The 17,437-nt window shown below is 47.4% G+C and overlaps 1 protein-coding gene across 1 annotated transcript in view; it reads left to right on the top strand.

Moving 5' to 3' along the window:
* Nucleotides 1–7,471, top strand: part of LOC121837369 — a 52,649-nt gene extending 45,178 nt beyond the window's left edge. Inside the window, exon 4 of the mRNA XM_042292975.1 lies at nucleotides 7,316–7,471. Within this exon, the coding sequence (XP_042148909.1) occupies nucleotides 7,316–7,471 (156 nt within the window). The remainder of the gene's footprint in view (nucleotides 1–7,315) is intronic.
* Nucleotides 7,472–17,437: the final 9,966 nt, after the last annotated feature.

Genomic DNA, 17,437 nt, shown 5'->3' with positions numbered 1-17,437 from the left:
AGTAAAAACTGCGCAGAGTCGGGCCAGGTCAAAATCACATGCATGCAGCTCCTAGGGCCTTTTTCAGGTCATCTGTAGTGAACTGTCTTCCCCCATCAGCGTTAAAATGCTCTCTAGTTTTACTAGCCTGCTTCATACCAGGCTATTCAAACCGCCGTTGAGTTTCACTCGGAATGCAGTCTATAGCCTCCAAGTACTCCTTCCGTAACGCTGCCTTGCAATCGAGTACAACTGGTAAAGAAGGTTTGTTGCTCATTTTGAGCCTTTTTGGCGGTTTTGTTGGCTTTGCGCTGCGCAGGTCCTTCAAACTAGCCGCATTGCAGTTGAGCTCGCGCAGTCCACAACTCTTCAAACGCGACATCAGACCGCAGATGGGACATTGCCTCTGATACCTGCGGCGCAAAACGTTGAACGTTGCAGTACCCTCGCAGGCTCTTCGCATGGACCGAACATAGCTATAGAAATGTTTATTCCTAGCAGTGTTTCAAACATTTTCAGAAGCCTCCCATAACCGTTCAAAATGGCCCTGCTGTTGTCTGCAATCGAATATTCTGTTTGTAGCAGCTCGTTCAGTTTCTCCTGAACTAGGTTTTCAGCGAACCTTTTCATTGACTTCATTCTGACAGTCCACCTTGTTGGGCAAAGCGGAAGAAGGTTATTTGGCGTTGATCCGGCCTCTTCTGCCGCCTCGCTGACTGGAGTAATTACAATAGATGAATAAACAGCTTTGCGTTTCTTCGAAGTCGGAGGGGGGGCCTCAGCCCCGTCCTGAGAAATCTTGGGGGGAATCTGGACCCCCCCTGCCCCGGAGTCCCTGGGATACAGGCTCTGTCGTCGGGGTCGTGGCACTGGACACGCTGAACGTCTTGGTGATGGTGAGCGGGATTCACAACAGAGAGGCGGTGGATTCACAACAGAGAGAGGTGAGGATGGCTAACATCGGAGGTACTCTTCGATGTTGTGAGGGTGTTCGCCGTACCTCGGGCGTGGTCGTCCAGGTCGAACCCACGCAGCCCAAGTCGGCAGTAGGAGCATCCACGATAGATGTGGTTGGCTTCCTTGCAGATGTAGCAGAGCGGGCGTCGGTCGGCTGTTCGCCACAGGTCAGTCTTTCTTGACAAAGCTTGTTCTCGGCGGACGTGCGCCCAATCTTCCTGGTGTCGGGGATACTGCGTGGCGAGGGAGCTTCATGTCGGGGGGCTGCCTTGTACGGACGCGGAGGTGGTGGTGTTCGGCGGACCACTGCGGGTAACTAATTGATCAGTGATCTCCTCCGGTGCTGATACGGTGACAGGAGCCTAAGGCTGGAAGGCTTGGTGAACCTCCTTTCGCACGACTTCGGTGAGTGAGAGAGAGGACGGGCGATCAGCAGCGGTCTTCCCGGACGATGTCGCAGACAATTTCCCGAAGTCTGTCGGCACCGGCACTGGTTAGGTCCAGTCGGAAAGATGTTACGATTGGAGGAGCAGTCACGCCAGCAAGTCGATGGTAATGGCTTGCACAAGACGACAGCGCGCGCTCGATGTTGCTGGCTGCAGTCACAAGACCGTCGACGGCTGTCGGGATTGCGAACGAGGACTTTGAAAATTTCACCCTTCACGCCATCCTTAAGGACGCAGAGTTTCTTTCCCTCAGCTGCCTCTGGATCGGCTCGGGTACTGAGGCCCATGACATCTTCAAGAAAGCTGGTCATGGTATCGTTGAGGCCCTGCACCCTTCTATTTGGAGAAAGTCCTCCGTTCACTGTCGATGGTGGTGGTTGATGAACGTTTGCTTCAATTCGGTGGGCAGGACTTCCATGTAGTGAAAGAGGCTTCGTGGTTATCAAACCAGTGCCTCGCAGTGCCTTCAAGGGAGAGGTAGAGGTTGTGGAGGCACTGCTCAGTCGTCCATTCGTTGTGGCGGGCTACGCTTTCATAGTGTTGCAGCCAATCCTTGATGTCCTCTTGGACCTCACCGAAGAAAGGCGTTGGAGTCCGGGGTGCGATAGGCACGTATACGACGGCGGGGCAACCGGGGTCTGCAACAACTGGTTGTCCATCGTCGGCCTCGTTGGTTGCGTGTTCTTGAGTGGCAAAAGTCAGAATTCCGGGGTTAGGCGTTGGGTGCAGCGGCTTCCTTGGGTCTTGGTAGTTTGTGCGGATGGTACTCTTGAGTGGGGGACTGGGCTTTGGCTGTGAAGCCTCGGAGGGGTACGCTTCATGGGCTGCATTAGCCCGCACCTCCACCAGAATTTCACGAATGACGATTGATGAGGCGATGAAAATAGAAGCAAACTAAACGATTAATGGGGCAAACTTGTGCCCAAAACAAAATAGAAAAAGACTAGCGTCGCAGGCGGCGATGACGGAAGAACCGCAGGATGAAACGCGGGTGGGGCTATTTTGCGGCAGCTGGCACAACAGCCCGGGGAAAAATTGCCAGCAATTTCGGACGGCGCGTGTATCACTGGAGATCGTGTTAACCCCCCGCCTGCGTTCGCGCCGCTTCGCAGCGACAGTCTGCGGCTGCTCATTAGTGGGCGTTCGCTAAAACGTCATTCGATCAAGTGAGTGCCTCCCGTCCTCCACTTACCCCACTGTCCTCCACTTACCGTTTAGTTCAGCAAAGTTTCGTAGACAATATTCGTTTTTTTTTTCTTTGTTAATTGTAGAAAACAAATGTTGTAAATATCGCCAAATGCCTCAGCAAAAAAAAAAAAAAAAGAAAGAAAGAAAGAAAATTAAGCGTTGCAGGGGACTCCAAACCCTAGCCCGCTGGCCAAATCCGGCCCGCGGAGGCTTTCTGACCGGCCCGCGGCTGGTCATGGTGCTTATATTGAGCTCCGGCCCACGGCCCGCTACCAGTATAGGCCCGCTGCTACCAGTGCGGGCAGAAGTGCGCGTAAAGACGCGACGGCGCGACGAGCACCGAACATACCGGAAAAAGAGAACACTAGCATCGTATTTCTCGCTCGACGCCGAAGCGAAAAAGGCATTTTGAATGCTCGGTTCACACGAAAACTGACAGTGCGGTGGAAGCTGCGTGTTCGCCGGACCAATCAACTGCATGTCTCTTATCGCCAGATCTCGCTCTCCACTCGTGAATATTATGCAGAGAGGGTGTGATCACGTGGCAAAAGACCGGGAGTTGACTGGTTTAGCGAGTATGCAGCTTTCAGTGCACTGTCAGCTTAGGGGAGGACGAAGGATAGAAGAATCTCGAACGCGGCTCCAGCCGCGCAAGCGGTGCGTTGGGGGGGGGGGGGGGGGGGGGGAGGGGGTAGGGGGGGCTGTACGATTCTTTAGCAGGCACTCTGTGGGAGATATGTGGACATGTCGTGTGTTTTGAAAGCTGTGGTTTCAGCCATGAATTACATAAGGTCGCATGGGCTTAATCATAGCCAGTTTCGTGAATTCCTAAAAGATGGTGAATCGGAGTTTGTAGACGTTTGGCGTGCGATGGCTGAGTTGCGGTAAACTGCTTTCGCGTTTTTTCAACCTTAGAGAAGAAATAAGGAAATTTCTCGCAGACAAGAAGCGGCCCGAACCGCTGCTTTCGAACAGTAAGTGGCTTTGGAAATTGTCGTTCTGTGTAGACCTGACGGAGCACGTGAATAAGCTGAATGTGAGATTGCAAGGCGAGACACGTCTTATTCATGACGTATCCATGGATATTAAAGGATTCAGGGTGAAATTACAGCTCTTCGAAAGACAAGTGTGAAACCAGACCTGGGATCACTTCCCCTATTGTGCAAAGCTCCGTACAGAGACTGATGTGGAATTCCCCTCATTCTTCGCAATGGAAATCCTCAGATACCTTCAGAGGCAATTTTTCGAACGGCTTTCTGACTTCGATAGGAGAGTTAGTTTGTAGTTTGACTTACAGTTTGTAGTTTATTCAGAATGGTAGTTTGACTTACAGTCAAACTACATTCTGAAGGAAAACTACAAGGTAGGAAATTTTATACAGTTTTACAAATCCTTGGGCTCTGAGCAATTTCCAAACCTGAAATAAACTGCTTTTTTGCACTACATACCTTTGTGAGCAGACATTTTCAAGGATAAAGTACCTAAAATCCAAATACAGAGCTAACGTGTCTGTTGAACACTTGAAGTCCCTCCTAATTATTGGCTCATCAAGCTTGAAGCCGCAGTTCAGCGAAATAATAAAGCCGAAGGATCAGCTACACCGCTCACATTAGTCCTGCACCTCATGTCCGAGTAAATGTGTCGAAAATCTGATGCATTCCGGCTCAAATACTGCTTAGTGTTTTGTGGCATATAGTCGTATGTTGTCATCATCAGGTTCACCGTGCTTAGTCTCCTGCTTCATATCTGTAACTACGTTAAAATTTCTTTGCGTTCTCGTGTATATTGTGATATGAGTCATGTGTGATAACTATTGCATATTGTCATCACAGTTTTACCGTTCTCGTTAGTTTTTTTATCTGTGCGAATATTCCAGAGTTCATATGCGCTTTGATTTGTGCCTGGTGGGTTATCTGGGTCACACTTATCGTATGTCACAATTACCTATATGCTGAATTTCGAAATAAAGTATATGTATTAATCCACCCTTGATTGCTTCTCGTTTTTACTCTAACTTGAGTTCCTCTATTTAAATGCTCATCAGGGCTTATTAATATTGTTTTTAATGATTTATAACATGTATTTGTTTTCCGGCCCTCGAGACTGCGAGAGGTCCCCAATCCGGCCCCTTGGCCAAAAAGTTTGGAGACCCCTGCGTTATAGGGATTTGTCACAGAATTTGACTATTATTATTATTATTATTATTATCATTTATTTATTTATTTTTTGGAGTTCTCGCGAGCAAGCGCATCCGATCGCCGGACGCTCCTTCGCCCCGCGCGTTGAGCGGCAGGGTGGTTCGGGCCTCGTTCGCCTCGCCCGCTTTCTGTTTTATGGCCATCTGGCCCCTCCCTCGTCCCGAAGACATTTCTCGCGAGGTTGCTCCGTTTCACCTTCCGTCCGAGCACAGGGAACGCTAGGAGCCATCCCAGCCAATGTGGCGTTGAGGGAGTGTCATGCGACCTTGAGCTCCCTGTGTCGCCCCGCCCCACCGGCAGGTCACGCGACTTTTTCCCGGCGCTGGATCGGCTGGGATGGCTCGTGGCGTCCACTGCGCTCGGTCTGAAGGTGAAACGGAGAGTTGGTAGCGATGGGCGACTCGCTTCCCGGAATGTTGGGAATAGCTTCCAGATGTCGGAGTGGGGGTGCGCTTTATGGTTAGCTGGGGTAGGCTCACTGCAAAACTTGCCTGGGACGTTTTTTTTTTTTTTTTTTTTTATGTATTTTGTTGTTACAACTGCAGAAAAAACAATTATTTTTTTTTTTGGGGGGGGGGGCGAGGGAGAGTGGTGTCTGCCGCTAGAATTTGGGAAAGTGAGGACCTCGGCTTGATTCCGAGCCGAGCCAAGGGAGTGTGCGCGAAGACTTGGCCGGGGGGTGAATGCAACGCGAAGTTTGGGCGGGACTGCGGTAGCGACGGAAGGCTGAGCGCGGGAGGTGTTTGGGCTCCCTGGTCCAAGCGCTGCTTTGGGCGCCCAAGTGTGTGTGCGTTCGTGGGTGAGTGCCTGCGCCGAGGAGCCACGCCGACAGCACCCAAGCGCACATCGACCTCCCGAGTTCGGTCGACATCGCAAGAGGCCGCGTCACCCCCATATCACTCACCGGACTCAGGTTCGCGCCACTCACCCCCATATTACTTTGTATAGTTTATCCCCCTTTTAATTGTTTTTTTTTTCTTCCTTTGAGTTTGCAGAAAATGTTCTTTGAACGAGCGCCGTGTTTCCATGATAAGTCGCGCCTGAGCGCTTTCTCTGTGGGGCGGTCCGTTGTGCCTCGCTGTCGGGAGTTTTGTTTGTTTTGTTTTATGTCTATCGGATTTTCAGTAAACCATCCTGTGGTTGGAAAGAAAGGAGTCTGTGTTGTTCCTTCTTCCCTCACTGTGAGTCCGTCACCAGGGCGTAGACCTATCGTCCGGTTAGCGGTCCTATCAAAATTATAAATTTGTTTGCATAGAACATCTTTTTTTTTTTTTCACCGAACCTGTAACAGGATTGAACCAGTGTCGCCAGTGTTCTACTGATTATGAAACAGACACCTTACCACTGCGCCACTTTACAACTTCGAATTGCTGTTTTCACAATTTGTTTTATACGAGACCGATATGGGACAACGGCCGGCATTTTTTTTCCCTGGTGTGCCAGCTACCAGCAGAATATCCACTTCCAATCAAATGCTGGGGCGAGACTGACCCCGGCTCGCAACACGGAGCTCCTTATGTACACAAGTGGGCTCCTGAAAAAATCAGCGTAGGAGGTTCGGCCCATAGAACATTCAAACAACAAATAAGCAACAGGGTTCTCGAATTTACCAGAACTCAAAATTTACAGAAATAACAAGAAGGCGCGCCCGCTCCCAGGCATCAAACCTCGAGCCCCTTGCGTAGGATTTAAAGATGATAAACATTCGGCCACGAGCGCTTGGTCGGCGACGCGCGTGACAATAAGGTGGAATTGTTTGCAGTCATATGAACGTAAACGGTTGAGTATATGGTACTGGTGCGACCATATGAATGAATATAGTTTTGTATGGGCTAGACTATACAACCATACGGAACCACATGTGTATGGTATGGCTCGGTATGGTTCAGTCATATCCAACTATACGGAACCATATGTGTATGGTATGGCTCCGTATGGTTCAGCCATATCCAACTATAAGGAACCATATGTGTATGGTATGGCTTCGTATGGTTCAGCCATATCCAACTATACGGAACCATATGTGTATGGTATGGCTCGGTATGGTTCAGCCATATGGAACCGTATGAATCCATACCATGCCATACGGTTGGCCATATGGAACCATATAGATCCATACTATTCCATATGGTTTGCCGTATGGGTTCATATAGTTTTTTTCAGTAGGGAGGGTACGGAGGGAGAGCAGGGGCATACCCTCCCCTCCCCCTCCTCCAGAACTGCGCTCTAATTTGGCATTACGGAGAATCTTAAACGTCTTTTTTGTAGATATGCAGCAGTTGCACTTGAGTAACAATTTTAGAAAAATATTTTGCGAGATCCCGCTATATGCATATGAGCCCATTGTCAGTCTCCAGTCGTCAGGGCGTCAACTTAATGATTGATAATAGTGTGAGTCTCAAATATTGATGAGTAGACGTAGGACAGAGGCCTGTAGGACATGCTTGTTATGACCATCTCATTCCGCCCACACTAACTGTAGTATGTTCTTCAATCGGTGTCATTTATATCTCAATTGTGTTCGCTCTTTTTTTCTTGTAAATGCAGGTGGACGACGATTCCAACATGGCGGCGGTTTACAAAATTTTCTTCGACGAGGATCTCGAGTACCGGGTCAACCCTCGAGCTCAAATGTACAGGGCAGGATCCGAGCGCCAGATGCCTGAGAAGTGCAAGCAAGTCATTGCTGAAAAGACGGGATAAAAAGGAATGGAAAACAGGGAATATTTTACGAGTAAATATCCGATAAAGCTGGCAATGCTCGAGTGTGTTACTTTTGAGAATTTACCAATTTTCCAGGGATTTACTTCGAGTCCTACAGTGTGTGGAATGTAGGATTTAAGAAAAGAGATATTTTAGAGCTGTTTGGAAGACATGCAACTACAACTAACGTGAGTTGAAGTAGAAGTGTACACGATCAGCCCAATAGCCAATCAACATGAAAACATGTTTTTCCGATGCGAACATGTTTCTGATATACCGATATGTTTCTGATATCCGGGTATCTAGCTTTCGATATCGATCCTATCTACTCGAATCTGTCTAACTGGCCGCGCGCTGCTAGGTTATGTATGATAGGATAGGCTGCGAGTAGCGACCTCGCTAGGTTGTCAGAAATCTCAAATACTTCCGATTTTCGATATTTCATAAGTGATCAGTGAATTGATCATCAACTGATAATCAATCATCCGAGTGACATATTGCTAATCATGACGTCTTATCATGTCACGTACCATCTGCGAATTTAATATTCCTCCGAAGCGACTTTTCGCTGTTGTACCTAGGCTGGCGTCGAACCAACGACCTTTCGTTCAGTTGTCCGACCTCTCCGCCACGGATGCAGTTTTTAAAATATCTTTATTCGGAATACAGACACATACATACATGTATTTACACAGTATTTACACTTTTGAATTGAGGAAGCCGAGTGCTTATGAGCGGGTGGTGATTAAAATTATTTCGTGAGCGTGAGCCTATGAAACACTCCAATCCACCCCAGGCGGGTATTCGCTCTGTTCAAAAGCACCCTTCACCTGTGCAACATAATCAACAAAGAAAATACGCGCTGACCTGGAGAATTGCCCCGCCTCTCTCACCGTCGTCTGCGACTTCCACAGGCTAAACAAGCCAAGAACCATTATCATGTCTAGCGGAAGATTCTCGTTTGCCACGATGAGTGGAAAACGGATAGAATGGGGTGGTTAAGGACAGATCTTTTTTTAAAGTTCGTTGCTGGATATCTTCAAAAAACACTGCGCCCCAGGAGTACAAAAAACTATGTTCGATAATTTCAGGGACCTTGCGCAGTGGTCAGTTAACACCCCTTGGGAGGATCATGCCTCGTTTGAAGAGCCAAAGCTTGACAGGCAGGGTGTCACTATGTACTCGGAAGAAAAAGGTTTCGGCTGACGGCGGAATATACTTTTTTTTTTCACCCGCATAAAAAGATGTTATCGCGGTGCCCGAAACAAGTTATCGATAAGGTGGTGGTACATTTCTTTTTTGCGCGAAACAGTGGATAAACATTTGAGCGAGTACCTTACTGTCAAGAATTAAAACAGTCAATCACTTCTACAAAACACACGAATTTAGCATGAGGGCCAATGTCAGAAGACGCAAAAAAAAGAAAGGAATGTGTTCGACCAGCCTTATCTGAAGCTCCACCTGTATAGACCGTTTTATCGTGGGTAGCGCCATTTTGAGAGCGAGAGAGAAAAGGGGAACGGGCTACCGGCGCTTTCCTCCTTTCTGATTGTGTAGAAAGAGTGGAAGTCCCGGATGAGAGGCTTGGCCGGTGTTGGGCGTCTGCTATGCCCCAACTTCGTTCGCGCTTTCTTCTACGTTTCAAACTCCCAAACTTAATTAAAGCCATGGTCTTTGATGGCGACAGTCCCCCGGTCATCGGGACACCATTGCTGGGTGATAAGGTGCACAAATAACGACAGAAAGCGTCGAAGGCTGTCCGAGGACCTATGTAGCTTGCATGGAATCCGGCAAGGCAAGTACGGCTGGAATGTTTTTAAGCTCCATTGCTTTCCGAATGACTGGAAATGATGAACCATTTATACATTTTTGCCAGCAATGGGCCTATTTAAACGTAGCCGCTTTTAGTTGTAATCAGCAAGCGATACACGAAACGGGAACCTCAATTAACTTTGTAAACGCCCGGAGCTACTACATATCGTCTTGCTGTGCTGTTTTTATCTTCGTGTGCCTGTTCTTATATTTCCTTGTGAATGAACGACGAAGACGCTGTAGATCTACTTTTATCGAACCGCAGGAAGCCTCGAAGCAGCCACGAATTACTTTACTATTTGATGCAAAATTTTGAGTACTCACCTCCAATTTCTATCGCTGGCACGTTCGCTGCCGCTATTCCCCCCGTCGCCACACTGGCGGATGCCATGACTCAAACAGAGAAACGTGCGCACTGGGCTCGAAAACGCAGATCGCAACACGCGAGTCGTTCCCTGCAGCGACTATCAAGCGCCTCAAAGCGCCTTAGTCAACGGAGACAACCCACCAGCGGCACTCGAAGGAGCGCTTTTGCCGGCTCTCTGGTATCGCGCAGGAGATCGCAATTTAAAAAAAAAAAATAAAAAAAGATCAATAGAACTACGTTTTTAACAATTTCCAGCCTCACCCGGCGGCGGAAATAAAAGCCTCTAACTAAGTGTTGTAGATGATAAAATCGATTCAGTCACCACTACAAATTATCACTATTAAGATAAATTCAATTACAAAATTTTACAAGCTGAAACAGCAGTTATCATGAGAAAACTCGCACGCACATTGCGAGCGTACCCCATGTTCATCGGCGGCACAGCGTTCGGTGCGCGCTCCATTCACGAAATGTTCCGAGCGAAGTCGAGAGGATGGCGTTGAGGAAACGCCTTTTCGGTTTACGGACGCAAGCAATCCACTGCCCCCGGAGACAGGAGTCATGTGGAAAGCGATGGAGTTCAAAGACATTGCAGCCGCTCTCGCCTTGCTGGATTCCTTGCAAGCTACATATGTCCTCGGACATTATTCTATGCTTTCTGTTTTTATTCGTGCACCCTATGACCCAGCAGTGGTGTCCGGATGACCGGGCGACTGTTGCCATCGAAGCCTCTGGCTTTAATTAAGTTTTCGAGTTTAAAACAGAAAGGAAAGCGCGAACGAAGTTCGCGCAAAGCAGACACCCAACACCGGTGAAGCCTCTCATCCGGGACTTTCACTCTTTCTACACAATCAGAAAGGGGGAAAGCGCCGGTAGCCCTTTCCCCTTTTCTCTCTCGCCCTCTTTCAGTAAAACGGTCTATAAGTGGATTAGTCTGGTCTCGTAGAAAAATGGAAACGCGAGACGAACTGGCGAAGAAACCGGTGAGGCAGTTAGAGACCGCCCTTGGATATGCGGCTAAAGAGATTGTATCTTCGCATCGGTTCTCCTGCGCGCTTCCACAAAAACTATGCAAAATCGCGGTGAATTTGTTACAGCGGAGCTGGTAAGGGTTAGGTTCTCCAGGATCGTGTCTGGTACCAAACAAATGTTGACACAAACCTACACAAACCTCTGGACAGCTACCGCCATCTATAAGCGACGGCGGCAACCAGACAATCAGTATGGTTACCGTAGTCACTCATAGATGGCGGCAGTCTTTCCAGCTATACTGGGTACATCAGGGGTAGAAGCTGGAGTAACTAATCTTTTAAAAGATATATATAATAGCAGCAAGGTGCTTATAAAATGGGAAACAAATGTATCGGAGCCTATAGAGATAGAGCGGGGGCTTAGGCAAGGCTGCCCTTTGTCGCCTTTGTTGTTCATGTTATACTTACAGGGATTGGAGAACAAACTAGAGCGGAGCGGGTTTGGCTTCAACCTTTCTTTCATCAAGCAAGGTGAATGGATTAAACAATCACTACCGGGGCTGATGTATGCAGATGATATAGTGCTAATGGCCGACAACAAAGAAGATTTGCAGAAATTAATGGATATCTGTGGTACAGAGGGAGATAAACTAGGTCTTAAATTTAGTCAAGAAAAATCGGCAGTGATGATTTTTAATGATAAAGATGGTGGCGAGCATAGGATACAAGAGGTCATGTTGGAGGTAGTGGATAAGTACAGGTATCTTGGGGTATGGATAAATAATGGTGTTGAGTATCTAACGGAGCATGAAAAACATGTAGCGATGAAAGGTAGCAGGAATGCAGCCGTCATGAAACATAGGGCTCTGTGGAATTACTGTAGGTATGAAGTGGTGAGGGGGATTTGGAAAGGGGTCATGGTTCCCGGCCTGACCTTCGGCAATGCGGTCCTGTGCATGAGACCAGATATTCAAGCAAAGTTAGAAATTAAACAGCGGGGCGTAGGTAGGCTTGCTTTGGGAGCTCATGGAAATACGCCGAATCAGGGGGTACAAGGCGACATGGGATGGACGTCGTTTGAGGGCAGGGAAGCTAGCAGCAAGATAGAATTTGAGGAGCGTTTGAGGGAAATGGAGGAAGAGCAGTGGGCTAGGAAAGTTTTCAGTTATTTGTACATGAGGAATGTAGATACCAAATGGAGAAAGCGAACTAGAAAATTATCAAGCAAATATTTGGGCGGCAGTGGGGGCGCCAACCAGGAATTACGGGTTAAGAAAAGGATAAAAGAAACAGAGAAGGGTCTGTGGGAAACGGGTATGCAGACAAAACCAGCACTGGAGACGTACAGAATGTTCAAACAGGAAATTTGCAAAGAAAATATCTACGATAATTCTAGGGGAAGCTCTTTGTTGTTTGAGGCCAGGACAGGAGTATTGCGGACTAAGACGTACCGGGTTAAGTACCAGGAGATGGACACTTTATGTAATGTGTGTGGGGAGCAGGAGGAAACGGCTGAACACTTAATACTTTTCTGTAAAGGGCTTCACCCAACAGTTAACAGTGACCGGGCGGATTTAATCAAAGCATTGGGTTTTAAAGACAGTGAAGGAAAAATAGACTTTACACGGGTAGAAATAACCAAGCGGAGGTTATCAGACTGGTGGCTAAAATCGAGGCAGGGGTGAGATTTAATCTTGGAATTCAAAACATATAATTAGATTTATAATGTTGGCTAGGTGGCGCAAGCCACCGCCCGATTCACAGGGTTTAGCCAGATCCATCCATCCATCCATCCATCCATCATAGCGGATGAGACAATTGAACACATTGTGCTGTCGTGCACCGGTCTGCAACCAGTTCAACCGGCGGAGTGTGGACAGGCAACCCGGGAGCTCGCACTGGCAGAGGCACTCGGCTTTGGGTCTGCTTCCAGCTCAGTGGCAGACTCTGCGGGTGGGACTAACGGCAACAACAACACCGACGCTACACCGAGAACCAACGGAGGGTGGCGTGAGCAGATGGAGGCCACGAAGCGAAGATTAGAGAACTGGTGGATGCTAGTTCACCAACGGGGATAACCGAATTCCCACTGGCTAGGTTCCAAACTCTACGGGACCGCCCGATTCAAAAGGGAACAGCCGCAAACCATCATCATCATCATCATCATCATCATCATCATCATCATCATCATCACAGGAGAAAGGATAGTTGGGCGAGTTGGTGGGAATCCATCGTAAGAAACAGCACGAAAAACAGACGAGGACGGAGGAGAAACCCACTTGCCGAGCGCAGTGCATGTCTTCTTCCTCGTCTGTTGTGCGCGCTGTTTCCTACGCTCTTATCAGTTCGGTTTGGCCTCACGATGGGTCGGCCGGGTGCCCCTTCTTCGGGGAGAGAAGACCGGGTGCGGGAGGAGCAGCGACGTACACAGCAGCGCGAATCGGTCCGCAACCGTCGCGAAGCCGCTGTCGCCTCAAGTTTCATTCCGTCGAGAAGAGCACATCGCTCGCCTGGAAAGCTGCCGCCGAGAACAGAAGTTACAGCTCCGCTGCTCTTCCTTTTTCACCAGAGTGGAAACGCTCAAGGTCTTTTGTATGTTCAATTTATGTTCATGCGAAAAAGGAGTGGGCTACAATATTCCTATGTCATGTGGCAAATGCTACATAGGGCAAACGGGGAGGTGTATCAGCGACCGCACCAAAGAACATGCAGCCTCTGTTGCTGCACTAACGTCTGCTGGCCACCTTTTGGCGCATTGCCGGGAATGCAAATGTGCTACCGCAAGAAGGCGTAAGTACCGCCTTCGTTGCGCTTTTTCCTAAATAAAAAATATATCTGCGGAGAGCGGCCCCTCGGAGAAACCAAGTCGGGACTATTTGAATGTGTTATATCTAAGATCCGACAAATTAAGAAGAGGTTACCTCCACGGAAAGTGTCGAGGAAAAGGAAGTTTTTCTAAGATCCGACGGCTGAAGAAGAGGTTACCTCTACTATAGTGTTTACCTCTGCTGTTAGTGTCGAGAAAAGGGCAGTTTTTCTATCTAAGATCCGATAGCTGAAGAAGATACCCCTACGGATAGTGTCGAGGAAAAATAATTTTTTTCATTAAAAGGTTGGTAGTCCAGCAGTGTGGTTCTTTGTTTTGTCCTTTCCACCGCTTTTCCTCTACGTTGAGCTGGTATTCAAGGAAGCATGTCAAACACGGCCGGACTGGAAGCGCGCGCTTTCTTTCTCTTCTTACGGCCTCTGCAATCGCCCGGGAGTCAATGGCATTTTTTCTCCGTATGTAGTTCTCTTGCTTGCCGCCAGGGGCGCAACCACCTCACCCCACTTCACCCCACTCGGAGAGTCCCTTCGAACTGCTTGGCGCTGGTGTTCGAGCTTCGTAGATTGCTGTTTTGGCAACGGTTCCTCAGATGACTTCTGATTAACCATGCAAAGACGGTAACGGACAGAAACGAAAAGTCAGCGGGAAATGTGCACAAGCCCTCGAGGAAGCACTTTGGGCTGTAATATGCACTGTGCAAAAATTGTACAGACTACTACACCCTCGTCTAGAGCAGCTGACCGACTTCATGTGCGGCCTATGAAATGATGATGCAGACCACGGCAATAGATGGGTTTGGTCTGTCACATTTCACGAGAGTGTACGAATTATTTATCATTTAAAGTTGCTCCACGTAAAAGGGGTCCGTCTCCTCCTGTTCTTGAGTTGCAACAGAAGTCCTGGAGGTAAAGATGAGTATAGTTTTTCCGCAATTGCATTCGCTGTCTCTACTTACTACGTTTTACTCTCGAATCTCTCGGAGATACACTCTAAAAAAAAAAGGTGTCAAGGGAGAGTAAGTGCCCTAACTTACCCTCCTTTAACTCTATCTGCATGGAAGTTACTCTTTCCCGACCGCTTCTTTCGATGATACTCTCCCTTAACCCTCCCTCGACCTCGAGAGTAACTCTAACGAGAGTTAGTTTCTCCTCGCGATATCACGGGCTGTCGATAGATGGCGCCGCTATGGGTTCGGCGCAAGTTCGACGCTGTTCGGCGCAGGTATTTTTTTCGTTTTCTCGGGGAAACCTTTTTTTCCTACCCGCTTTTCTTTTTTCTTTTTTTTTTCTTCTTCTTTTTTCTTTTTTTTTTTTTGGGGGGGGGGGGGGAGATGGGCAAGGATGTTTTAATAAATGAGTTGGTACAGCCTGCCTTGGCGGGTTTATATTTCAGTATTTATTAACTTAATTATTACCTGCGGCAGGAAGATCATTTGAGCGGGGGACACTCCTTTATCCAAGCAATAGGCAATTAATGTTTTTGCTACACAGAAATATTAAACAATAAACATATAGATCAGTGTGTAAACGGGTGTATGAGCGGATGCTGACGCGCGTGTGCGATTATGTTTCGTTACATAAGTGCCTAGGGTTGTTATGTAGCCCAGGGATGTTTTTGGGGCATTGTTATATTTTTGGGGGGTCGTTTCAAGTTACTGCTGAGCCCGACCTCACTGATCGTAGGAACAGGTATATGTATAAAAAAAAGTATTTTTTCCACATTCGTATTAAAAGCAAGCAAAGAGGAAAACCTCCCTCCGTGACAGAAGAGGTCGGCTTCGCGCGGTCTATTGCATACGCCACGTGACGACCATTTCATAAAGCGTCGCCCTAAACACGGCGTTCGTTTCGAAGCCATGTGTAGGTTCAAAAAACCTATACATGGCGGCAAGCCAGGTTTATGGTACGTGACACTAGGGGCTCCCTTATTTTCACCGCCGTGGAGAAAATAAACGACGGAGCCAGAGCGTTTGGAAAAGTTGTTAGCGATGATTTCCAAACTTGTTATGCGGTCTTTGTTTTGAGTCATTAAATAAACTTGGCTTGACTACTACCTTTTTTTTTCAATATTTACATTTTACTTTCCGAAGCGAGGGAGTCGATTAGTCTTCTGCTCTGTTCAAGAAAAGCTCTGGGTGGTTAAACCTTTAACTCTGCACAGTTTGCTACATCCTTTAACTGTTTTAACCTCACTCTCCGAAGCTCCCTTGACAGGAAGGTTTTCGATATAAGAGAACATTCAAGATCGCTGCTCTTTTCCGCTGTTCATTAAACAGTTCCTAATGTACAGCGGAAGCACCGTGTAGCATTCCGGATATCGATATTTGTGGTACGGATCTCACTGGCTTTAAATATAGATACATTAGTGTGTATTACAGAAGTCTTATTTCGCTGTCCAACAGAGCCACATTTAAACTGCCATTGACGGGTTCACCTTACGTTCAGTTGATTCTACACAGCAAGCGATAGCTCAATTATTTGGGGGAGAACGTAGACTGCTCTATGTCGCCCTACGATATGTTAAAAAGTATGCTAAGCTTCTTATGTTCAATGTCCCCGAGGTACGAAACACGGACGACAGAAGCTCAGTTAAAATGAATGAGCGAAAATATCTATATGTTCTGTAACTAGCGGTAGCTTCCTTCATCTAGCATGGCCTTTGAAAAAGCCTGTGTCTAGAGTGCCGTGGTACTCTTGCCAAGCGTTCAAGTGTCCACGTCCGATGGCACTCTAAGCACGCATTGGAGTGCCGTCCGAATGCCCTAAATGGGCTCTACAGAAGACGTGGGTCAGTGCGTCCCGAGAAGCATAGCCTGCCGCATCCGTGAGCTAAAGAAATCCGATTCACAAAAAATTTTTCACCATCGAAGTGCTTCGGAAGTGAGGGAAGTGTCGCAAGCGGAAATTTAGAGGACCCAGAGGAAATTAGAGAGTAAATTAATTTAGAGGAATTTAGAAGATAAATAAATCTGTCTTTTAGAGACAGCCAAATTTACTTATAAGCTTGGTCTTGGTACCAATCCAGCCAGCTGAAAGTCATGATGTGGAAAGATTGTGAACTTTAATTTGGTCTCCTGTGTTTGTTAGTTACCGAATCGACAACAAACCAGCACCGACCAACCAGCTCTTTTACGACGCAAATATTTTCACGAAAAAACTTCAAAAAAAAAAAAAACTTCGAAAAAACAAATAAATAAACACAAAAAAAGGTAGTGTGGAATGGGCATGCTGCGGACACTAAAGTTCGTTAATATATTTTTTTTTTTTTTTTTGTATGGAGCATTAGTGCAAGCTGGGTGCAAGGTGCGCAAGGAACGAGCGAGGCGCCCGTTGAGTCCGGATTCCCTGGATTACCGCCTTCGGAAGCACACGCTGTCCTCAGTTGCCACACAAAGCCTTTAGTCATGGATCGGGGACTTTATCCCCCGTAAGCTGACAGCGCGGTGGAAACTACGTGCTTGTTAGACCGTTTGACTGTCAGTCTCGCACCACGTGATCACCCCTTCTCCGCATACACACGCGAGGCGAGCGAAATCAAGCGATAGGAGTCAGGCCACTGAATGGTTGGCTAACGCTTAGCTTCACCGCATTGTCAACTTAGAGATGAACGAAATAAGAGCTCACCTCTACAATCAATTTCCGGCCTGTTATCGCCTGACATCACTTTCTGCGCGCGAAACCTCCAACCTTGAAAGCAACAAGATCGTTTTGCCCACAAGCAAGCTTCCCGGAACTTTAGAACGGATGCCTTGCGAACGATGGGGCCTAGGAAGAGTAGCGCTGCCATATTTTTTTTTTAATTCTGTTTTTGATTTTACGAACGGTTTCGGAATATATGACCGAATACCGTTTTGGCATCTCCACAGAACTAAGATTTAGTGACACTATGAATGTGTCATTGATAGTAGGTATTCCATGCGCAATTATGCATAAATATATAGGACAACGATAATTTATTTGTTATGTTTGTGAACACGGAAAATACATAAA

The sequence above is a fragment of the Ixodes scapularis genome, unplaced genomic scaffold (assembly GCF_016920785.2).
Source record: "Ixodes scapularis isolate PalLabHiFi unplaced genomic scaffold, ASM1692078v2 PGA_scaffold3__209_contigs__length_174095766, whole genome shotgun sequence".
In the NCBI taxonomy this organism is placed as follows: Eukaryota; Metazoa; Arthropoda; class Arachnida; order Ixodida; family Ixodidae; genus Ixodes; species Ixodes scapularis.
This window is presented reverse-complemented; position numbering and strand designations above follow the sequence as displayed.